Genomic DNA, 22,985 nt, shown 5'->3' with positions numbered 1-22,985 from the left:
AAAGTTATTTATTTTCATTTTATTGTGCTTGTAAAGGACAAGGGTTCATCTTTGTGGGCTTGAAGTTTGCACTTGCCAACTGTTCTTTTACAAATTAGTTGATTATAGTTCCTTTTAAATAAATATTTGGAGTGACGCTGATGGAAGCTGGAAATGTCTAAATCCCTTGCTGGACATGGGCAAGAGGTATTTCTAATCAGATCACAGAGCAGTGTGTCAGGGGAATGTTGTAACACCAGGGGACCGGCAGAAACGGAGAGGAGATGCATGTGCTGCTGCACGGAAATCAGAAGTGGGCACGAGGATTTCCAAACTGAGGAGGACCAGGAAAAGCAGGAGAAAGCAACAGCACACACTATGGGACAGCATTTTACATTTCAAGGGAGAAGGGAGGCCAGATGGATTTCAAGTGAGGTTATTAAGTGTGAGGTAACTCGGCTCCGAGTATCAGAGCAGTCCTCAGCTGTGGAATCCTCCGGCACTGCCTGCACACACGGCCCCCTTCTGTCCACAGTGCAGATTCATCTATTAGAAGCAGTCCAATCTGTTCGGATACACCCCCTTCATGGGTCCCCTGCTCCTGCCTCCTGCTGTCTGTCCCGTGTGGCCCTGCATGCCCTCTGTCTCTAGGACCTGTGGAAATGATAAACTTTGTTCTTTCCTCAGCCTCTGCTGTATCTCCTCTTGTGGCTGCACTTGACTGAGCATCTCATTTAAAATGTGTATGTAACACACATGGTCTGTGACTTGCATTTCTTTTTACTTAATAGTGACTTAGATAAGCAGAATGATGAATTTTTAAAAGGTTCCAAATTTACCAAGTTTTCAAAATTTATGCCTTGCATTTCTGGATAATCTGTGAGAATCTTTGCCCACCCAAGGTCATGGAGATATCCAACTATTTTATTGTCAAAAGTATCTATGAATTCAGGTGATTGGTTTAAGCCTCTAATAGTCTATTTTAACGTGACATCTATTATAGCATGAGGCAGGAAATGCTCCCCACCATATTTCACAGGGAGCAAAGACCCTCAGCCCCATGTTGCTGTCTGATATCCCTCAGGTTGGTCGCACCTTGCACAGTACTCCCCTTAGGGCACGCTTGACCTCTGCATTCCTCAGGCTGTAGATCAGTGGGTTCAGCATGGGGTTGAAAAGGCTGTAAAACAGGGAAAGGACCTTCTGCTGCTCCTCAGGATGGCTGGATTTGGGGGCCATGTACATGACGATGGCGCTGCCGAAGAAGAGCCCGACCATGCCAAGGTGGGAGGAGCAGGTGGAGAAGGCCTTCCCGCGGCCCTCCCCAGACTGGATCCTCAGGACAGCAAAGAGGATGTGTGTGTAGGACACCAGCACCAAGCCCAGGGACCCCACTAAGATCAAACACAGAAGCAAGAAAGGTGACAAGCTGGTTGACCCCAGTGGCAGCACAAGCCAGCATGAGGACAGGCGGGATCTCACAGAAGAGGTGGTCGACCTCATGGGGCCCACGGAAGGGCAGCCTCAGGACAGCAAACACCAGGACAAGGGCCAGGAGGAAGCCGAACGCCCAGGACGTTTTTTAGGAGCAAATCTCATTTTATTCGTCTCATTAAGTCACAGTCCTTGTTCTTTCAAAATGATAAAAGTATGTAGAATACATTGTTATTAATTACAATTTTGAGCTCTTACTATAATTCATGGGTTTTGCTAAGCATTTTGCACATAGTATTTCCTCTCAATGAACCATAGTTAGTGAATTTATTTTACACATAAAAATTCTTAACTTCAAAGAACTTAAGCATGCTTTGTGTGAAAGAAATCCATACATTTTCTTTTTAAAAAACACTTCACATACACATAAAACATAATTTTAAAAGTAGATATTTCCCTTTGATGCAGTTTAAGTATTCAGGTTTCATTTAGAATATAATTTAAGAAAGGTTTGAAAAAGCCTCTATAGAACCCTTCTCACTACTTTCTAAGTGTGTTCTATCACTTCATAATTGTGTTGGATTTCATGTTTGACTAAAGTGGTTATTTAACTCACCTCATATCTCTTACATTAAAAAGCACATTATTACTGACATTTTATAGCTGCCTATCATTGGTCAAACAGTCATCACAACAATTATACAGTCTGCTCTTATTTGCAAGAATGTTCTAAGTTTTGGTCATCTCCCATAGGAGACAAGGGACTCAAACAATGACAGAAAATGTGTAATTCTTCCCAGGACTCTCAGCTACATCCATTCTGCCTTCTTCCTCTTGTCACCATCCCGGATCTCCACCTACACTGCAAAGGCAGAGAAACACAGCAGCAGGCAATGTTCCAGTGTGTCTGTGTGTTTCAGCCTGACATCCTTCAGGGTTCCCTTCTCCTTGTTAGTTGCATTGGAGTTACACCCTTAATGCTCTTCCCCTTGAGGTCCTCACTCATGTTCTTCCTAATGTAAGTTGTTGATGCCTCAGAAAACATCACTGTCCAAGAAATATGCAGGAAAACAACCACATATTTTTAATGTAGGCCAATTTTTTGAAGATGACAGTTGTTAAATTTAAAATATTTCAATAATTGCTATGTAATCAGTCTCAACTCCTTTGTTTTAAATATTCTGCCAACACCTTGTTTATCTCAATAAAATTTTGTCTATAAGTCCTGATTATGGAATCTATAAATTTATTTCATCTTATTTAGAACATCACTCATGCCCATATTACAAGTGCACGCACCAAGCAGAGAGCTGGAAGAGGGGTTCATTTTCTTGTGCAGCAGCATCCCGAGAAATGGAGCAGGATGGGCTTTCTTGGGTAGTAGTCACAGGACAAGTTCATGAACACGAAAAAGATGTCCTAGTCATAGAGCACATCTCTGTATCCTGGGCACATATCAGGTGAGGTAACCCATTGGGTCTCTTCATGCTCAGTTATCTTTTATCAGTGAGGCTCTCATGAAGGTCTCCCCTTTCCCAGCCTCCTTCTTAGAGCAGCTTTGACTTCTCTGTTCCTCAGACTGTAGATCAGGGGATTCAGCATGGGATTGAAGAGGCTGTGAAACAGGAGGAGGTATTTCTTCTGCTCCTGGGAGTCCCCATGTTGGGGTCCAACATACATGATAATGGCTGTGCCATAAAAGAGCCCCACCACACAGAGGTGGGAGGAGCAGGTGGAGAAAGCTTTCCAGCGCCCCTCTGCTGACTGGATCTTCAGGATTGCATGTGCAATGTGAGCATAGGAAACCACAATTGTGGACACTGGTCCCAACAGCATACATACTCCCCCAGTCACAATCACAGCCTCGTTAAGGTGTGTATCTGCACAGGCGAGTTTGAGAATGGCTAGAATTTCACAGAAAAAGTGGTTCACTTTCTGTGGCCCACAGAAGGGCAATGGTAAGAGTAACACCATATCTACTAGAGTCATGAGGACTCCTGAAGTCCAGGAAGCCATTACCAGGGTGTCACAGACTTTCCAACTCATGATGGTAGAATACCGAAGGGGCAGGCAGATGGCCACATACCGATCATAGGACATCACCACCAGGAGAAAACATTCAGTCCGAGCAAAAGTCAAGAAGAGAAAGGTCTGTGTCAAGCAGCCAGCAAAGGACATGGGCTGGGCTGGGCTCAGAAGGTTGACCAGCATCTGGGGCACTGTGTTGCAGGCATAGGCTATGTCAACAGTGGCCAGGTGGGAGAGGAAGAAGTACATGGGGGTGTGCAGTTTGGAGTCCAGTGAGATGAGCCCCAGGATGACCCCGTTGCCCAGCAGGGTGAAGGCATAGGACATGGAGAAAAGCCCAAACAGGAGCAGCTGCATCCTTGGGCTGAGTGGGAATCCCACTAGGAGGAACTCTGTGATAGAAGTCTGGTTGCCCCCCATTTTCCTGGGAAAGAACAAGGGAGAGAGCTCACCAGGTCTGAGTGCCTGAGGGATGAGTTTAACATGGTAGACATGTGTGTGTCCCTCAGAGAACATCATCCGTGATACCTCTCTCCTGTTCATCACTTACTAAGTGAATACTGTGCACTGCAAATGACACGGAAAGAATTGTTTCACCTTGATAGTGAAATGCCAGTGTTCTATTACAGTGTTCAGTCAATCTTACCTTTCTTTCCAAACTTCTACCACAGTTCCTAACACGTTAACACGCCTACTGCCTCCCTAACAGTGGACACTGTTTCAGTCACACAACTGCTCTGGAGGCTTCTCCGAGAGAAGTCCCGACCCGCAGTGCACACACAGTCACCGTGGGGAGGGGGCTGTGGGCCTGAGTCTACACCCACAGGGGAGGGTGGGAAGGAGGACGAGAAGCCTGAGGGAGATCCTCCTATGAGGGAATCTCACAGGTTTGTGCTTTCATTAGATGCCTTATGTGTTAGCCTGGTAATTTTTACTGGCTGTGCAATCTTGAATTAAGTTGACAGCATGGCAGGCAGACTGCCACAGCTTTAGCTGGATATAAGGGAGAGAACTTTGTCTTTTCACTTTTGTGCCCACAGATATTCTACTCTGATCATGCTGCTTAATAATCGGATATTACCCACCACACACTTATCCCTTATGAATATTTATATTCCATTCATGTATGTGTGGATAAAGTCCATGTTATGTATATAGCTACATACACACGTATAAGTACACATGTACTTGTATCCTTATGTGCATATATATGTATATCATGTGATTATCTTCTCCATATATGTGCATATTATGTGAATAGAATCCTTGTTATATTTTTATCCCTATATGAACATTTATATTCTATGCCTGTGTGTGTGGAGAATCTATATGTTATGTATACAGTTACATACACACATTTGTGTATACATGCACTTGAATCCTTATTATATGGAAGACTAGTTGCTATTTTCTATGCTATTTTCTACTCTACTTCACTAGTAAAATTCTGGTTGGAATATTTTTTTTTTTATTTTTTTTTATTTTTACAGAGGGAAAGGAAGGGGGGAGAGAGAGAGAGAGACAGAGAGAGAGAGAGAGAGAGACATCAATGTGCGGTTGCTGGGGGTTCTGGCCTGCAACCCAGGAATGTACCCTGGCTGGGAATCGAACCTGGGACACTTTGGTTCCCAGCCCGCACTCAATCCACTGAGCTATGCCAGCCAGGTGGTTGGAATATTTTTTAATGGGTTGTGGCCTGGGATTTAAAACTACTGATCAATGTCCAAAGCTACAGCTAAAGCTCTACTTATATACTCATATCCTTAGAACCTTTAACATATTTTACAGATTAATTCTAACATGAAAACATTATTCATCACAAATCTTTCCTTTCTGGGGTTTACCCATCTTTAGAAAAGAATTTGCATCAGGGTGGGAATTTTGAGGTTTGTCTTGTAACAATCAAACCCCTGCTTCTGTTTCCTTGTCTGTCTGACTCCATGTCCTTCTTCAGTCCAGCATCCATCTGAATGTCACGAAAATAAGAATCTGACAAAAAACTCATAATTGTGGTCATATCAAATTTTCATTCTCCATTCAAATTTCCTCATAAGTGAATATTTGCAAGGTTTGGTCAGCAAAAGTGTGAAGGTTTTACCCTGCTTCAAAGGAAGAATCAAATTCACAGCAGAAACACTGGGAGGTGATTTTAGTCTAAGAAATAATGCCATAACAGTTGGAACAACCATGGTGAAGAAACTGGTTGTTTTAGTAGGACTGAACTTTATGTCGGTGAATGCTTTAACTCAGAAATATGGATGCCCATGTTATAGGAGAACTCGAGCAAGAAAAATGTCCAGGTCTCTTCCAACTCTAGGACTCTATGGCACTAAATGTATAGAAAAGTTTTAGCCATTTTCATTTCAGCTTTGTTGCCACACTTGGGGTGAATGAAGACAGCAGTGCTATCTCTAAAATGTCCTATGAAGAAGGACACAATAAACTAAAGCAGAAGGACCAGTGACTCATCTCATCTTCCTCCTATCGGCTGCACATGGCTAAAATGCAAACCAAAAATCCACAGATACTTATTAAACATATTCCATGTTCATTCACATGTCTTGGCTGAGGACACACAAGACAACTCCTATCTGCTGGTGTATGGAACCTGCTTGCAGTGACAAGTTTGTTAAAAAAACTAAAAAAATGATAATTCTCATATTCAAATAACTCACCAAGTGGAAGGTCACTTTCAAAAATAAAACATTCAGGACACTCCACTGTAACAAACTCCTTTTGTGGTCAATTTGGTCCATTATTTCATGAAAACATGACTGAATTTCACGGGACAATGGAAGCACTTTAAAGCGTGTGTCTCAAACAGCTAATGTATCTTGTCATTTAAACAAGGAATTTTACACTAAATGTACCAAAGTAAATGATCCACACTAGGTGTTTCTAAATGACCTGGTGACTTAAAAGATCCTCTTAGCTAAGTCTGTAATTACAAAACACCTGGCACTGACAGACAATAACAATTCCGTTGTTTACTGTGATTTTTCATCACTCCCTGTCTGAATTTGAATAATGAAAAAAGACTGGACAACATAAGAAACTTACCACAGACTTACAGCCAAATACAAGACCCAGCTGAATGTGACTTGGGTTGAGCAAAAACACACTAAGAAAGAGAAAAGTATCTGTGAGTTAGTGTGGAAATTGCCATCGCATAAGCATCTCAGGAGAAAAGGTACCCACACAAGAAGAGATGGTTATTCTCTGCTCATCTCCACCACCTCTCAATATACTGCTGAGTGTTTGGTGTAGGGAGGGAGAAGGACCCGCCAGGCACACTGCCATCAGCTCCCGTCCAGGGGAAAGGGGCTCCACAGGGACTCGTCTCTGCTGTTCTCCACAGGGACACTTGTGGCAAGATGGTGCATTGATGATACTTTCACTCAATGTGGGGTCTGTGTTCATCCACATAGAAGCTCCAGAATGACTTCTGGGACTCCTTCACACATTTGACAATGACCACAACTTGCATTCACCATGGCTCAAGAACTCAATTTCCCCACCTACTAACCCTCCACACACAGTAGGTGGTACATGGGGCAGCTGAAGATCAAAGGTTGTTCCCATCCTCAGTCTTGGCTGAGTTTTCTCTCACACCTGACTGGAACATGTATCCTCTGTATTTTTGTCTTTGAATCAGATGGGAACCCAACAGGGAACAGAAATTGTGCTGGTGTGGTTCGAAAGTACACAGACTTTCATACCGCACAATGGTTACAAGGACACTGGGGAACTACAAGAGCAAACACAGAGCTCTCAGATGAACAAGCAGCATTGTGTGAAGCTGCCATCCCCAGGGTTCAAGGGCACAGAGCAAAGCTGGGAGATGAGAATCCAGGTCAGAGGAGTCGGGGTTTAGAGTTAACCCTGTGAGGAGTAGGGCTCCCCAGCAGCACTGTGGCACCAGCAGGGAATGATAAGGCTTTCTATGGGAACCTGAATGACTAAGGCTGGGCAGAGGGGCTTTGCTGCCACTGCCAAGAGCTGTTGGGAGAAGGCTGACAAGAGCAAGGGGCTGACAGGAAGGAGCAAGGTCCTTTTCCCTGCTCCAGGCTCCCCGTCTGCTTTAGAGCTCCCTACCTACACAACATAAGCAATTGGAAGCCATGAAAATCAATAATATGCCCTGGCTGGTTGGTCAGTAGGTTCAAGGATTGTCCCATAAACAGAAGGTTCCCTGGTTCCATTCCTGCTCAGGGCCCATATATACCTAGGCTGAGAGTTCGGTCCCAGTGGGCACACATACAGGAGGCAAGCAATGGATGTTTCTCACATCTATGTTTCTCTGCCTCCCTCTCTCCCATCCCCTCTCTCTAAAACTTCCAGAAGCATGTCCGTGCTTGAGGATTAAACATAAAAATCAATAGTCCAAATATCCCAATTAGGTTAAGAAAAATTGTTAGTTGGACACCAGATGCTGGGATCTCAAGTTTATCTATAAAGAACAACCTCCACATCACTTAGACTAAGAGTTCTTAAGGGACACACACAAGAATTACTTAAGAACACTAACTGGCAGGTGGGGTTTAGCTGTGATGCACAGAGAGGTTTGCTGACTCCTTACCTTGAAGCGAACGTGCTAGCTAGTCACAGGCAGCCCTGTGAGCCACAGGCCCTCCCTCTAAGGTCCTGTCTGTGTCACACTGACAGTGCACAGGGGCAGAGGAGAATGTGTGCTGCTCCATAAGGGTTGATGACCAGAGGGAAGGAGGGCTTGACAGTGACAGTGACTCAGTAAAAGTTGGTCATTTGCTACTTTCTGGTAAGTGCATGCATAAAACAGACTGATAATGGGACGTTCTGCACGGACTGGTTAAGATGGCTGGAGGAGAGGTTGTGTGTTAGGTGCTATCGATGTGTAGTGCACAGCACTGGGTGAGGACTGACAAACACGTTAGCTGTTGTGATAAGAGCCCATCTGATCTTCATATTCAGTGAGCTCTGCTGCCCACAGCAGGTAAGTAAGGGTTGGGTGTCTTTTTAAAATGATCTCTTCCGCTATAGTATTTAAATTCAAGGCAGAGATAAAATTTAAGAGATTTTTTACATGTTATGAACTTCAGTAGCTAAATTTGTTTCCATTTATTAAATTTTCATGTATATCCTAAATTTAGTTTAGATGGTGTACAAAATAGTTCTGCTAGATCACTGGATAGATTATTTCTAACCAGCGATCTGACATCTCCAAACCTTCCTATATCCAGAAACTTATTTTTTAAAAGTTGTAAACATTCATCATCCTGCTACTCTGCAACCGATACTACACTACTATATGTCATAGATTTTGCTGTTTACTGCATGTATATGTACCATACGTGCAGTTACATAACATTTGCAATTATTGGTTCCCATTTTCCCTTTAAATCTTATAATAATTCTTTCCTATATATCTGTAAAATCTCTCCTTTTAAGACTGTATAAACAGCTGATTGAGTTAATGTGGAATACTTTGACCAGTTCATCTTTGTGTTAAAAAATTTTGTTTACAACTTTCATATTAAAGGTAATTTCAGAGAGAAAAAAAGAGTGCTACTGAGTAATCACTACTCCCCAAGGGAAGGGCACACACTTACTCCTCTGATCAAGTCTCCTGTTCACTCTCAGTGTGACATGGAGAAAGACTCTGGAAGCAAGTGGCCACCTTCACCTCAAAGTGGGTTAAAAGGTCAAGTTTATGGTAACACCCTCAGAGGCCACCTAAAGTCTATGGGCACATCCCCGACCACTGTGTTTGAAAAGTAGAAGGAATGAGTGAAAGTCAATCTGCCTCCTAGGGAGGGGAGCCAGCTACACTCTACTAGTCACCTACAGAATCTGGTAAAATGTCCTGTGTCAGGATAGGCATTCTCATGAGGGAAATGACACAGACCTGGACGAACCAAGGTGAAAGTGCTGGTGAAAGACACTGGAGAACATGTAAACAGTCTGTACATCTACATCACTCACAGCTCAACACTCAAAAGTTCCTGGGGACCATACACAGCCCAAATTGTTTCTCTGAGACCCAATGCCCAGCTCTGCCCTTAGCCAGATACTGGCTAAGAGCTGGCTGTGTTGTGTGTGTCCTTATCCTTTGTGTATATTTGTGTTTTGTGCATGTGTATTTTTTGCTGTGATCACATTTAGACATTAGAGGAATGTCACCTTGCTAATGCAATAAAAACATGTCATTTTGACATGATGCATTTCCCAAGGTTAAAGTTTGTTTGGTGTCATAATCGCTAATATTTTATTAGTTATTGCCTTCTAATTTTTTCTTGTTATAATTGATGGTGAGATGATGATAATTTGGGAAATCTATGTTCTAAACTACTGTTTTCACAGCATCACATGGCTATTAATTTTGTCACCTATATGTCAGTTTTCTGTTTTTCAAATTTTCTGAAGATCACCTGTAACATCAGACAAAAAGGGAAGAAGAAAAGTGCCAGTGCTTGTGGACTGCCCCGTACACCCTAGGCTTTTCATATGATCGGAAGCCATTTTTGGTGTTCTTCTCAGCGTGGAAATGTAGAGTTAGAGCACAGGTGGACTTCTTCCCAAACTTGATTAACTGCTCAGTTTTCCCAAGTTGAGTTTGTAATCCCAGAAAGTCAGGAATCACACTGTAATGAATGAATTAGTTTGTCAACTGCATGCTTTATTGAAATGAGGTTTCCAAAATAATGTTTTGACTCCATCACATTCAGTATGAGAGTGCAGCAGAGCACAAGTAAATATGACAAAGTCTTAGGTAGCAGATCCTCTCCAGGCCCCAGAAGAGGCATGAAGGTCTGAGGGGAAGCCACCTTGGAGAGGGTCCTTTCCTCCCCTCCCTGGAAGGGCTGGACTCCCAATCTCCCCACTTCAGGATAGAGATTAGAGAGTACCTCCAATGCTTTGTGCCCTGGGAAACCCTCCCTCAGGTAGATTATGATAAGCCCCATGGGGACACCGTGATCATACTCTGGAGTCCCCATACCACCCCCTACTGCCTCCATAACCTGCTGTCTACAGCATCTCCACACCGTGAGTTGCACCTTGGACTCTGCTGGTCTTTCTGGGTCCTTTCATGCCACCTCTGCTGTAACTCATGAGACCCAGCTTAAATACCAAGGTTAATGTCAGGAGCTTACTCCTTGTCACACTGCTTCTGCTTCCTTAGAGGTTCACCTGGACCAGGTTTGGGGACCAGGATGGTGCTGGGATGAGCAAAGCCCAAATAGCACTGAGTATCCAGGTTGGGTAATGAGTGCTGTCATCTCAGAGCAGTGCTCTGTGGCTGTGTGTGGCTGTGTGTCCTTCTGGCTCGAGAGCAGAAACAGGAGAAAAGAGTTGCTCTGTCTCCTTCCCGGTGGCGGGGGCAGGTAGTGCATATCAGGGCCCACCCTCCAGTGAGGCCCAAGGGCTGCCACCTAGTTCGAGCCCATTAAAGACGAAAACCCCCTTTTCTGACGATTCTGCCCCATTTTCAATCAGGAACAAAGGAGAGGGTCTGCAGTTCCCACAGGAGCTCCCAGAAGGCAGGAACCTGCCCACACTTCAGGTGCTTTCCCTTCTGAGGTCGTTGGGGACAAATGCAGGTGCTAAATAGGTTGACTTCTTTTACTTTACCTCCGTGGTGTGGAGCCTAGCTCACTGTTTACAGCCTTGGGGGCAAGCTGCTGAGCCAATAAACATGTTCTTAGGTATGTACGTTATCTGTCATCATGTGGCACTTCCTGTGATCACAGCTCTCATTTCAACCTGCATTGACAGCTCCTGTGGGTCTAGCAAGGTCCTGTAGCATTTGATTATACTTTCAATTTGAAAGCAGAGTAAATGAGTAAAAAGCAACACACTGATCATTTAAATGACTCCCAAACTAAATTACCTGAAAATCCGTTTTCAAGTTGTTGGTGTTTCACTGATGTGGGAAATATCCAACTCAAGAATGAATGGATATTCAGAAAGTCACACTAGGTGTATAACTGATGGAAATAATTGTAAATTGTTACTAACTGTAATTATGGAGTACTGTGTGTTGAAAAGTGAAGAGTTGGATGTTTTCCTTTGCATTTGGAAAAATGAGAGAATAAAGAATTGACTACACCTTATTGAGCACAGCCCAAGCTACATACACTAAAGTTGGTAGCCACCTGGGTTCTGACTATGAGAGTTGTGACTGAGTGAGGGGGATGTATTTGTATAGTTTTGAGAAATACCCTTCAAAGTTGTTGAATTCCATTTTCTCTGACACTGGCTTCTTTGAATCATAGTTTTATTTTTATACATTTCTCACATTTTTTATCCTCTCCTAAGGACATGCTTATTGATTTTAGAGGGAGGGGAAAGAGGGAGAGAAACATCAATGGGAGAGAGAAACATCGATAGGTTGCCTGTCACATGCACCCAAACTTGTGACTGAACCTGCAGTTTTTGTGTGTGCATTGGGTGACAAGTGAATCCATGACCTTTTGATTCATGGGATGATGCTCCAGCCAACTGAGCCACCTGGACAGGGCTTCTCAGATTTTCGAAAAGAGAACTGGGGCATTTAAATGGAAGACCTGAAACCATAAAAATCCTAGAAGAAAACAGGCAGTAAAATCTTGAATATTTATTCTAGAAATATTTTTCCTAGTACATTTCTTCAGGCAAGGGAAACAAAAGAAAGAGTAAACACATGGAACTCCATCAACCTGAAAAGTGTTTGCACAGCAAGAGAAACCATCAACAAAACAAAAAGACCACCCACTGAATGGGAGAAGACATCCACCAATCATATATCTGGTAAGGTGTTAACAATGTCCAAAATCTATAAAGAACTCAGACAGCTCAGCACCAATAAACAAGCAATCCAACTAAAAAGTGGGAAAAGGACCTGAGTAGACACTTCTCCAAACAGGACTGACAGATGGCCAATAGACATAAGAAAAGATGCTCGATGTCACTAACCACTAGAGAGATACAAATGAAAACCACAAGGTAAATCACCCTGCACCTGTCAGAGTGGCTGTCATCAATAAATCAAAAAACAACAAGTGCTGGCGAGGATGTGGAGAAAAGGAACCCTCCTGCACTGTTGGTGGGAATGCAGACTGGGAATGCAGCCACTGTGGGAAACAGTATGGAGTTTCCTCAAAAATTAAAAGTGGAACTGCCTTATGACCTAGCCAACTCACTTCTGGGAATGAATCCAAGGAAGTCTACAACACTAATTTGAAAGAATATAGGGTCGGGCACAAATGGTGTTACAAAATTTTTATTACAAAAGCTCTTATTACAAAATTATAAGCATGTATTTCTATAACATAACAATATCACACTCAAGCACACCACCTGACAATTTAGGTGAAATGGTCACATTAACACTATAGATTATTACACCCATATCATTATCCTCCCAAACACACTCAAGCAGGTGTTACTTCTCCCGCACCCTGCACATGCACCCCTATGTTTATTACAGGGTTGTTCACAGTAGGAAAAACTGAAAGCAGCCCAAGTGTCCATCAGTAGATGAGGGGATAAAAAAGCTGTGGAATATTTACACCATGGAATACTATACTGCCACAGAAAAGAAGAAAATCTTACCCTTTGGGACAGCATGAATGGATCTGGGAGAGTATTATGCTAAGGGAAGTAAGCCAGTCAGAGAAAGACAAGTACCACTGGATCTCATCTACATGTGGAATCTAATGAACACAATCAGCTAACACACAAAATAGAAACAGACTCATAGATAGAGAGAACAGATGACAGCTGTCAGAGGGAGGGGGTGGGGGCTGGGTGAAGGGGTCAACTTCCCCAGCATCCTCTCCCACCACATCCCTTCCCCCCTTGCCTACTCAGCTCTGTCACAGTTGTCTGGTGATGCTTGCTGCTACCTCAAGCCATCTTCAGCTGAGGGGTTCAGACACCGAGAAAATATTGGTGGGAAAAATTTCAAGAACTTCAACAGGGGATTTAATCTTGCTCTGTTAGAAATTATCATAACCCAAGAATAAATGTAAGTTTGACTAGTGCTCAAATCTTACCATTTAAACATTTACTAATACATTTCCTTCATTTGACCTTTAAGACATTTTAGGGTTTTTTGCATACTTTCTTGTTGCACTACACCTTTCTCTAAATTTTCTCCTTTGCTATTAAATTATTTCAACAAGGAACTTAGAGTTTCTTTAAACTTTCATTTCATTTTCCTCACAACTGGTGAGGCAGATTCATAGAACTCTGCACTATTTTCTGTATTGAAATTTCTGTCCACTTCCAAGGTGGATAAAAGACTTAAATATAAACCATGACACCATTAAAGTTCTAGAGGAGAATATAGGTAGGAAAATCTCAGATATTTCATGCAGAAACTTTTTTACTGACATGTCCCCTAGAGCAAGGGACATAAAGGAAAGAATAAAGAAGTGGACCTCACCAAAATAAAATGCTTCTTCACAGCTAAAGAAAACAGTATCAAAATAAAAAGAGAGCCAACTGTATGGGACAACGTATTTGCCAATGATACCTCAGACAAAGGTTTAATCTCAAAAATATATAAAGAATTTACACGACTCCACTCCAAGACAAGCAACCCAATTTAAAAAATAGGCAAAGGACTTGAACAGACACTTCTCCAAGGAGGACATGCAGAAGATCCAAAGACACATGAAACGATGTTCAATATCGCTAGCTATCAGAGAAATGCAAATTAAAACCACAGTGAGATACCACTTCACACCGGTCAGAATGGCCATCATAAACAAAGCAACAAACAACAAGTGTTGGAGAGGTTGTGGAGAAAAGGGGACCCTAGTGCACTGTTGGTGGGACTGCAGACTGTTACAACCACTATGGAAAGCAGTATGGAACTTCCTCAGAAAACTAAAAATGGATCTGCCTTTTGACCCTGCGATTCCACTGCTGGGATTATATCCTAAGAACACTAAAACACCAACACAAAAGAGCCTTTGCACCCTGATGTTCATAGCAGCACAATTTACAATAGCTAGGTGCTGGAAGCAACCTAGATGCCCATCAGTAAATGAATGGATCAAAAAGCTATGGTACATTTATTTACACAATGGAATTCTATGCAGCAGAAAGAAAGAAGGAGCTCCTACCCTTTGCAACAGCATGGATGGAGCTGGAAAGCATTATGCTAAGCAAAACGAGCCAGGCAGTGAAAGACAAATACCATATGATGTCACCTTTAACAGGAATCTAAACAACAAAACAAAGAAAAAAGCAAAATATAACCAAAGACACTGAAATAAAGAACAGACTGACAGAGTTCAGAGGGGACAGGAGAGGGAATTTCAGGGGAAAAGGGGAAGGGTTTACAGGAACGAGTATAAGGACACATGGATAAAAACTAGGGGCGCGTGGATATGGGAGAGAGGAGGGGAGGATTGGGTGGGTGGGTTGGGATGGGAGTAAACGATAGAAAATTGTACTGCAACAACTATTTAAATAAAACTTAAAAAAATTTTCAGTCCACTTCAGAAGTTCTCTCATAGGGCATTACTTTTACTGAGCTGTTTCCAACTACCACAAACTGATAAGAAGTCAAATATCTAAGTCAGAGAATTGTGCTGATATAATTTTCTCACATTTAATTTCTTCTCTGTATAATATTTGTGGCTTAAAAATGAGAATTCACGTTTTTTAAAGAAAGACTAAAAATTCTAATAATTTAGTTGTCTAATTTCAACTTTAAAGCTATGTTCTTCCATGGAAGTTTACTCTATTTTCAGAGCTAGAAATTGAACAATTACTATTTGTATATGAAACTTCTAACTGGACCTCACCTGCAGGGCCCTACACAAGGCGTCCTTCACCTGGGCGTTCCTCAGGCTGTAGATGAGGGGGTTCAGCATCGGGTTAAAGAGACAGTAAAACAAGGACAGTATTTTCTCCTTCTCCTCTCGTTGACTGGAGTCAGGGACCATATAAAGCAGCATGCCTATGCCAAAGAAGAGTCCAACCACACAGAGGTGGGAGGAGCAGGTGGAGAAGGCCTTTCTGCGGCCCTCCCCAGACTGGATTTTCAGGATGGCCCAGAAGATGTGTATGTAGGAGACCAGCATTAAGCACAGGGGCCCGACTAAGACAAAGACAGCAGCAGTGAAGATGACCACTTTGTTGAGCCACGTGTCAGCACAGGCCAGCTTGAGGACAGACAGGATCTCACAGAAGAAGTGGTTGACTTCCCGAGATCCGCAGAATGGGAGCCTTAGAAGGAGAATCGCATGCATCAGAGCCAGGACAAACCCGAATGACCAGGAAGTGGTGGCTAAGACCTTGCATACAGTCCAGCTCATGATGACTGTGTACTGGAGGGGGTGGCAGATGGCCACATACCGATCATAGGACATCGCCAACAAAATCAGGCACTCTGTGTGAGCAAATGCCAAACACAAAAATGTCTGTATGATGCATGGGCCAAAGGAGATGGTTCTATTCTGGGTCACTAAGTTTGCCAGCATCTTGGGGACATTGTTGGAAGCAAAGGACATGTCAATGATGGCCAGGTGGGAGAGGAAGAAGTACATGGGGGTGTGTAATCTGTGGTCCAGACAGATGAGTGCAAAGATCATGCTGTTTGCCAGCAGACTGCAGGTGTAGAGCAGGGAGAAGACCCAGAAGAGGAGCAGTTCCGTCTGAGCGCTGAGCTGGAATCCCAGCAGCACGAACTCTGTGACCCATGAGCGGTTTCCCCCCATTCCTTAAAGGGAGTCTGGTCAAGAACTGAAGTGTGATAAAGGGCAGGGCTGGACAAGCAATAAAAAGTGGAGTTAATCTCAACATGAGCTCAGAGAAAGGTTGTATCCTTGTCACTGTTGGAAAGCTTGCCCTACTCCCCCAAACTGGTTACCTGTTTTTAACTTTACTATGAAATAAATGTAAACTTATAGAAAACTGTCAAGAATTATGCCAAGAACTCCAGCATAACCAACCATATGCCCAGATTTAACAAAGTTTAATATTTATTTCATATTTGCCTTATAATTCTTTTTCTCTATATTATTATATATGAGTGTTACTTTTTTATGAAGCACTTGAGATTGGAGTATAAATGTACATAAAGGGTACACATTTATGCCTAAATTTCTCATTTTTTCCTCCCAAAACAAAGATATTCAGTAATCTAACCACAGTTATCAAAATCAGGCAACTTAATATTGAAACGATTCTTACATGTATAACATTCTCTCTCTACTCCCCCCACCTGGGACCCAATCCAAAATGACACGTGATATTTAATGTCATTCATCTTTAGTCTCCTTTCATCTGAAGTATCTACCCCGTCTGCCTTTGCCATCACGAACACTGAATTTTGGAAGATTATAGAGAAGCTCTTCACTACAATGTTCTCCAAATGGGACTGCATGCAGCTCCTCATTTTTTGTTCAGATTATTCCCTTTCTGCAGGGAAATTAGGTATCCTCTGTTGTGCATCATGGGTAGGTGCATGAGGTTCAGTGTTTCATCATTGGTCAGGCTGAGATTGCCTGGTGAAGATGGTGCCCCTGAGTATCTCCACTATAAAATCATCACCTTTTTCCCTAATGTAATTTCTGGAGCATCCATTCAAGTTACTATCTAATATTCTGTTCCTCATAGAGCTTCTCAGCCACTAATTCCAGCGTCTGTTGATGATCTTGCCTGATGAGTAGTGATTATTGCAAAACGTGGTGTTCTCACTCCATCACTGCTGTTCCCTTTATTAGTTGTCAATTTCCTCATAAGGAAAGGCTCTATCATCTACCTACCTATCTATCAATCATCTACATATCTTTATAGGTCTACATCTAACATCTCTCTGTCTGTATGGACTCATGAATTTTTAAATCAAGGATTATAATTATTTCTTCTTTTATTCATTCATTCTCAATTATTCTAGATATAAACCCACCAAGCTTGCCCTATTGTTTTTTAACACATCTCCATAACTTTTGAGCACTTCCTTACTTCTGATGGCTGTTTCACACTTTTCTTGTACATTCCCCACTTCAGCCAGGGACACAGACTCTTCTCCAAAAGGGTCTGATTACTTGAGGGAAGAATCATATTCATAAACCAGAATCTTCATCTCAATAATTTACACTTTTATCATGACTTTTGTCACATTTCTGATGTCCTGTTTTAAAACAGCAAGCATAAATTGGCAAGGAGTGCAAATTGTTCCTGGGATAACACATTCTCATGTTTCTGAAAACTGAAAACAGCTTAACTGACTTCCTCTTATGGAGTCGGATTATTCACTAAATTAACATGAGCATTGAAGGAAATGGTCTTGATATTATTTAGTAGTTTAGTGTTAGGCAAAGTATGTATTTGTAACTAGCATCTTGTTAATTACCAAGTTTACATTATCATTTTATTCCTACTTAGAAAATCACAGAATCAAGCCCTGGCTGGTGTAGCTCAGTGGATTGAGCGTGGGCTGCGAACCAAAGTGTCACAGGTTCGATACCCAGCCAGGGTACATTCCTGGGTTGCAGGCCAGAACTCCCAGCAACCACACATTGATGTCTCTTTCTCTGTATCTCCCTCCCTCCCTTCTCTCCCTAAAAATAAATAAATAAAATCTTTTTTAAAAAGAAAATCATACATACTTTAAAAAAAGAAAATCACAGAATCAAACATTTTAAAGAATAAAGTTTAAGAAATGGGTGATTGTGTGAATAGGGTGGTTCTTACCTTGTATGAGCATTTGATATCAAGTGTCAAAACCTTCTTAGAAAAACATGATGAAACTCTATTTAAGACTAAAAAGGTAATACCCTAAAAAACATAAATAAGCATTATTAATATTGTATATATACAATTATAACATTTATATGAATCATGTATAATGTGTATGTACCAATTATAACATTTTCATATGTATCATGAATTTAAATATATATATATATCAGCCAATATTGCTAGTTTGCCTATTTCTTTCATTTAGAAACATATCAGAAACTCTTTCCCATGTCAAAATATTTCTATGCAACATGCTGTGAACAGCTGCACACTATTTCCTTGAGTATAAATATTTTCTTTATTACCTCATTAGGCTTCTGCAATATAATGCTTCAGTGAGGAAATTTTAAACTCGTGAATCCTAGTAAACTCTGAGATGTGACAGCGCTCAGTGAAATCAGTCACACAGTTTATGTATCTGTGTTCATGTATCGCTCTATCTCTAGTCATCTAAAGATCAGACAAGGAAATCCCAGCGGAAGGAAGACTCAGCGCCGTCAGAAACCACCGAGGGGGCAGGCTGTCTAACTCCACAGTCCTGACCCCTGTATCCCTGAATTCACCTCTGCTGTGTGGTTGTATTGCTTAGGTGGCTGCTCTGACCACGCTGGCGGCCAGGGGGCGCTGGTTCTCTCCTAAAGCTCAGGTGAAAGCCAGCTGGTCTTCACTCTCATCTCAGGTGGATGTTAAATGCCCCACAGAGCTCAGAACAGCCTGACTTACATTGTGTGCAGCTGTTTGGTCGCCAGGCTGGAAATCCCTCTTACTCTCAGTCTACCTGCCACCTGAGCTATGTACCCTCTTATGTGAAGGAACTGACACATTTTATGTGACATGCTTTCCTGTCCTACCCCTCCCTCCCAGTTCTACCTGGTATGCGTGAGAGGAACGACCCTATCACCAGCATGTGGATTTCCTCTCAGGCGCCTTCACATCTACATTTCTAACAACAAGAAACACGGATTTCTCATTAGTGTCTCGTCCAGTGCTTTCTTCTCAATGGCAGTTTCTGGCTGGAGGGGAGCCCCTGTTTTCAAGCTGCATGGCACCTGTATTTTTACATGACTCTTCACTGTATATGAACAAGAGAAGGCTCCTACCCAGGCAGCAATTGCAAGTTAAACTATCACTTTAACACAATGAACATCACTTAACCCCACTGCACACAGATGACGCCACTGCACCACCCAGGCCCACAGTAGGGCTTCAGGGGAGTGGACGGTGTGTTCCCAAATAATCGTGAGTTTCATCTCTTAAGACCACAGATATAATTTGAATTCACACATTTTGCAAGGCTTATGAGTGTGGATGAACTTGGTAATTTTAAAACTGCTGAGAATTCCTGTCCATCCCTCGGCGGGCGGTTAGGCCTCAGTAACTGAGCATTCTCAGGGTGGTGTGAGCTCAGGTGGGAAATGCAAATGGGTCGTTCAGACACACCCGTGTGCTGACACACTGGGCTGACCACTGCCCTCACTGTCCTACCCCAAGGGGTGTAGCAGGGCACCACGCCCTCCTCACCTGAACCACGACATCACAGGGTGCCGCCAGTTATGACAGAGAGAGGTGGCTGCCCTCTTGATCGTCTCTGGGCCCCACTGAAGGGCTGGCTGTCAGCCTGAAAAGAGGGTCTTTCTACCCTTGGGAGTTAGGCCAGGTGCTTGTGGGGGCTCTTCAAAACCAAATAAGACTACAGGCTTGGCCAGTAACAACAGTTACAACAGTTATGTCCTCACTATAAGGGTGTGGGGAAACTTGAGGACATGTCAGAGATAAAGACATTCAGATCAAGTGTCACTTATTTAGGCTGAGATGCCCTCTCACCAAATACTTAACTGTTTATCCTTATATGTCTTACACATCTTTATGTGTCATAACAATTAGTATAGTTGTACATGAAATAGGCACTCAGGAAATGTTTGTTAAATAGATTATTGTTATTTTTAGTTAAAAAAATATATATGTTAAACATCTTCTGTTTGCCAGGGTCTATTAAGTAAGACACGGTTTCTATTTTATTAGAAAAGCACACAGTTAGAACTTGATCCCTGGAAGACACAGATGAAATCCTAGCTTTTCACTCTCAAGAATATGAGTACACTTGGGAAGGTTCTATGTAAATGTGAGTTAACTGTGTGATATTAATTTTTCCTACAATTAAAGAATACTCCTTTCTTATATAAAGTAAGAGAGCCACAAAAGTATTGCCAAATTCTCCTTAAACACAGCTGGACACAAAAGTAATGTTTGAAACACATATAATCTCTGAACATGAAGAAGAATAGTTTTGTTCAATGTAACTCAATCTATCAGTAGTCAGTAGGAACATTTGTTTACTAACTTTTTAATTTATTATTTTTTGTGTCTCCATAAATAGATTATTTTATTTTAGATGTATTTATCATTTTATTTTTATTTCATTACCACTGTTATCATTTTGCTAATAAAGAAATAAGCAACACGAAAGTAAAAGGGAAGACACATTAGATCCCTTAAGCAGACACACACTGGAGCAGAGAAGAAACTACGACGGCGAGAATAAAACACTAGGAGCACACAGACAGAGCTTCCCCTAAAGGGCGGCACCCGCAGCTCTTCCCCTGGCCGGTCCTGGGACTCAGAGTGCCTTCAGCTCTGGAGCTGTACCCCACTTCCCCAGCTCTGGCCAGGAGTCTCGCACTCATTCTGTCCTGTTGGATGATGGGAGAGAGAATTCTCCATCACACACTGTGATTTCCAGTCTGACAGTCATCACCATGAGCTGATCACCTGGGATGGTCAGGAAAGGAAGTAACTATATGGTAAACTTATATCTTACCTGGTTTCCACAATGAAATGATTTACTGTCACGCTTCCTGGGAGACTCTCTTCCATGGAGAGAACTTTTCTGGACATCACTCTCACTGTCCAGGCTAGGTAACATGGACAGTCTGGAATCTGGGTCCTCAGAGCCTTGCTCAGAGCCACTGCCTGGTTATAAAGCCCTGGCTGAGGCTGAGTGCTGGCTCTGACCACCTCCACGCAAGCACATCCAGAGGCAAGTGTGAGAGACGCTGAGGGGGCTCAGGGCCCTGCCCTCAGTACAGGAGGCAGACAGTGCCCAAGGTGGGGAAGGAAGAAATCTAGGTGCAGGTTCCACTGACCTGCAGTGCCCCGTGGGAGTCAGGAGGACAGAGCACCAGCAATGCCAGTCTCGTGCACACAGCCACGGGGGTGTCTGCTGCTCTCCTGTGCAGCCCCAACTACCCACACTGAACTCGACCTCCCAGCACAAATCAGTCTCTTCTGTGTGGGATTTTCTCAGGAGCATTTACTCTGACCTGGAATAAACCCCACGGGGGAGAGAGATGCCCCTGTGAGCAGTGGCAGCCCCTCTGCAGCTTCTGCAGACCCAGGTGGAGACCCAGACACCAGGGGAGCCCCAGGTCTTGCGATAGGTCCTTCAGAGAACCCCATGGGTATAGCTTCCATTTGAGAATCAGACGAACTAAAATTTTTTTTAGTTTCTACTGAGAGTTCCGATTCCCAGAAGTATCATAAGGTATTCTTCCTAGTTATCTTCTCCCCACAGGAAAAGAAAACACTCTCTGGATTCCCTCTCTGGAGGAGAGTAACCGGGTCTGACTGTCCCCGCAGGAAGAGCACTGGGGACCAGGCAGGGCAGCTGTGAGCACTGTGCAGCTTCTGCGTGACCTTGCAGCCATCTCAGGGGCTGTAACCGTGAGACAGACACCACACTCAGACATGATGAGCATTATGAACCTGTTGCTCCCTTCTTCTTGTAGAGAGTGGGATTCCGTGGAACCTGATAGGGTGACCCTGAGAGAGAACAGCCCTCCCAAGACAGGGCGTTTCACCGCCTGCACTCGGGGTTCATAGGTACAAAGGAGGACGGATTTATAACATCCATGAGCAACAATTACTGAGTCCTTCTTATGTTTCAGAAACTGTGTCAAATACCCATATGGACCACACAGTTCAATGTGATCACAGTTTTCCCTTCACAGGTGTGGAGCTCCAAGTCTGAGTGCTCTGTCACGAGTCCTCTGAGTGCGGCCCGGGGACCACAGGGAGTCTCTGAGAACCTTTCCAAGGCTCTGTGGGGTCGGACCTGTTCCCACAATGACACCCAGACGCTCTGCCTTCTTCACCCTCCCCCTCTCGGGAGTGCACAGGGGGCTCCCCGGGGCACCATGACGTTCGATGCGGCAGCAGAGGGAGCGCAGGGGACGTCAGCCCAGCTGTCTCTGCTCGCCCCGCACTTAGAGGGTTTCCGGAGCTGCACACCACAGCTCCTCCTGTCACTGTTTTCATGTTCCACACAAGGTAGTTGTCGTCAAAATACATTCTTTATGTTAACGTGTAATGGTAATACTTTTAAATGAATTAAAAGCACATATTTAATAAACTCTCTGTTTTCATTTCTCTGTGACACACACACCAACACACATAAACACTCAAATAAAGTGTCTTCAGGTCCTTAGTGATTTTTCAGAGTTCAAGGGCGTCCAGCATGGAGTGACAGATGACCAGGCTGGCAAGGGCCAGAGCTGGAAGCGAGTGAGTTCCATGGGACATCAACTGTGTTTCAGGTTCCTGTCACTGCAGCAGATGAACACAAACGTGAGAACGGGCTTCCACCAGCACCGTGTGTGGTAGTGTCTCGTGGTTCCCGTGGGCTGCAGGCCTGGCGGGCTCCGCTGCATTCTCAGGGCAGGACTCACAGGTGCAGACCAGGCTCTGGCCCAGTCTGGGACCCCATATAGAAGGGGCCCTGCCTGCAGCCCCTCCGCCTTCACTTCCTCCTCTGACTTCCTCTCTGC

The 22,985-nt window shown here is 43.3% G+C and overlaps 3 protein-coding genes and 1 long non-coding RNA gene across 4 annotated transcripts in view; all 4 read right to left on the bottom strand.

Moving 5' to 3' along the window:
* Window positions 1-1,059: 1,059 nt before the first annotated feature.
* On the bottom strand, window positions 1,060-1,561 carry LOC114507402 (olfactory receptor 2A5-like; the record flags this gene model as incomplete). The annotated part of the gene is given in 2 exon segments (XM_028525237.1): window positions 1,060-1,380; window positions 1,382-1,561. Coding segments are annotated over 2 exon segments (501 nt in total), but the record flags the coding sequence as incomplete, so codon positions are not given.
* Window positions 1,562-2,854: 1,293 nt separating this feature from the next.
* Window positions 2,855-3,938, bottom strand: LOC114508000 (olfactory receptor 13-like). The gene has a single exon (XM_028526001.2). The coding sequence runs from the start codon at window positions 3,859-3,861 to the stop codon at window positions 2,929-2,931; it is 933 nt and encodes a 310-aa protein (XP_028381802.1). The 5' UTR covers window positions 3,862-3,938; the 3' UTR covers window positions 2,855-2,928.
* An 11,265-nt stretch (window positions 3,939-15,203) lies between these two features.
* LOC114507401 (olfactory receptor 2A2-like) lies at window positions 15,204-16,133 on the bottom strand. Its single transcript, XM_028525236.1, has one exon. It carries the CDS (start codon window positions 16,131-16,133, stop codon window positions 15,204-15,206), a length of 930 nt encoding a protein of 309 aa, XP_028381037.1.
* A 4,138-nt stretch (window positions 16,134-20,271) lies between these two features.
* The window catches only part of LOC118497212, a 28,332-nt gene continuing 25,618 nt past the window's right edge, over window positions 20,272-22,985 (bottom strand). The window contains exon 3 of the long non-coding RNA XR_004899744.1: window positions 20,272-20,425. This is a non-coding gene — a long non-coding RNA (uncharacterized LOC118497212). The remainder of the gene's footprint in view (window positions 20,426-22,985) is intronic.

Source organism: Phyllostomus discolor, chromosome 10 (assembly GCF_004126475.2).
Source record: "Phyllostomus discolor isolate MPI-MPIP mPhyDis1 chromosome 10, mPhyDis1.pri.v3, whole genome shotgun sequence".
NCBI lineage: Eukaryota > Metazoa > Chordata > Mammalia > Chiroptera > Phyllostomidae > Phyllostomus > Phyllostomus discolor.
This window is presented reverse-complemented; position numbering and strand designations above follow the sequence as displayed.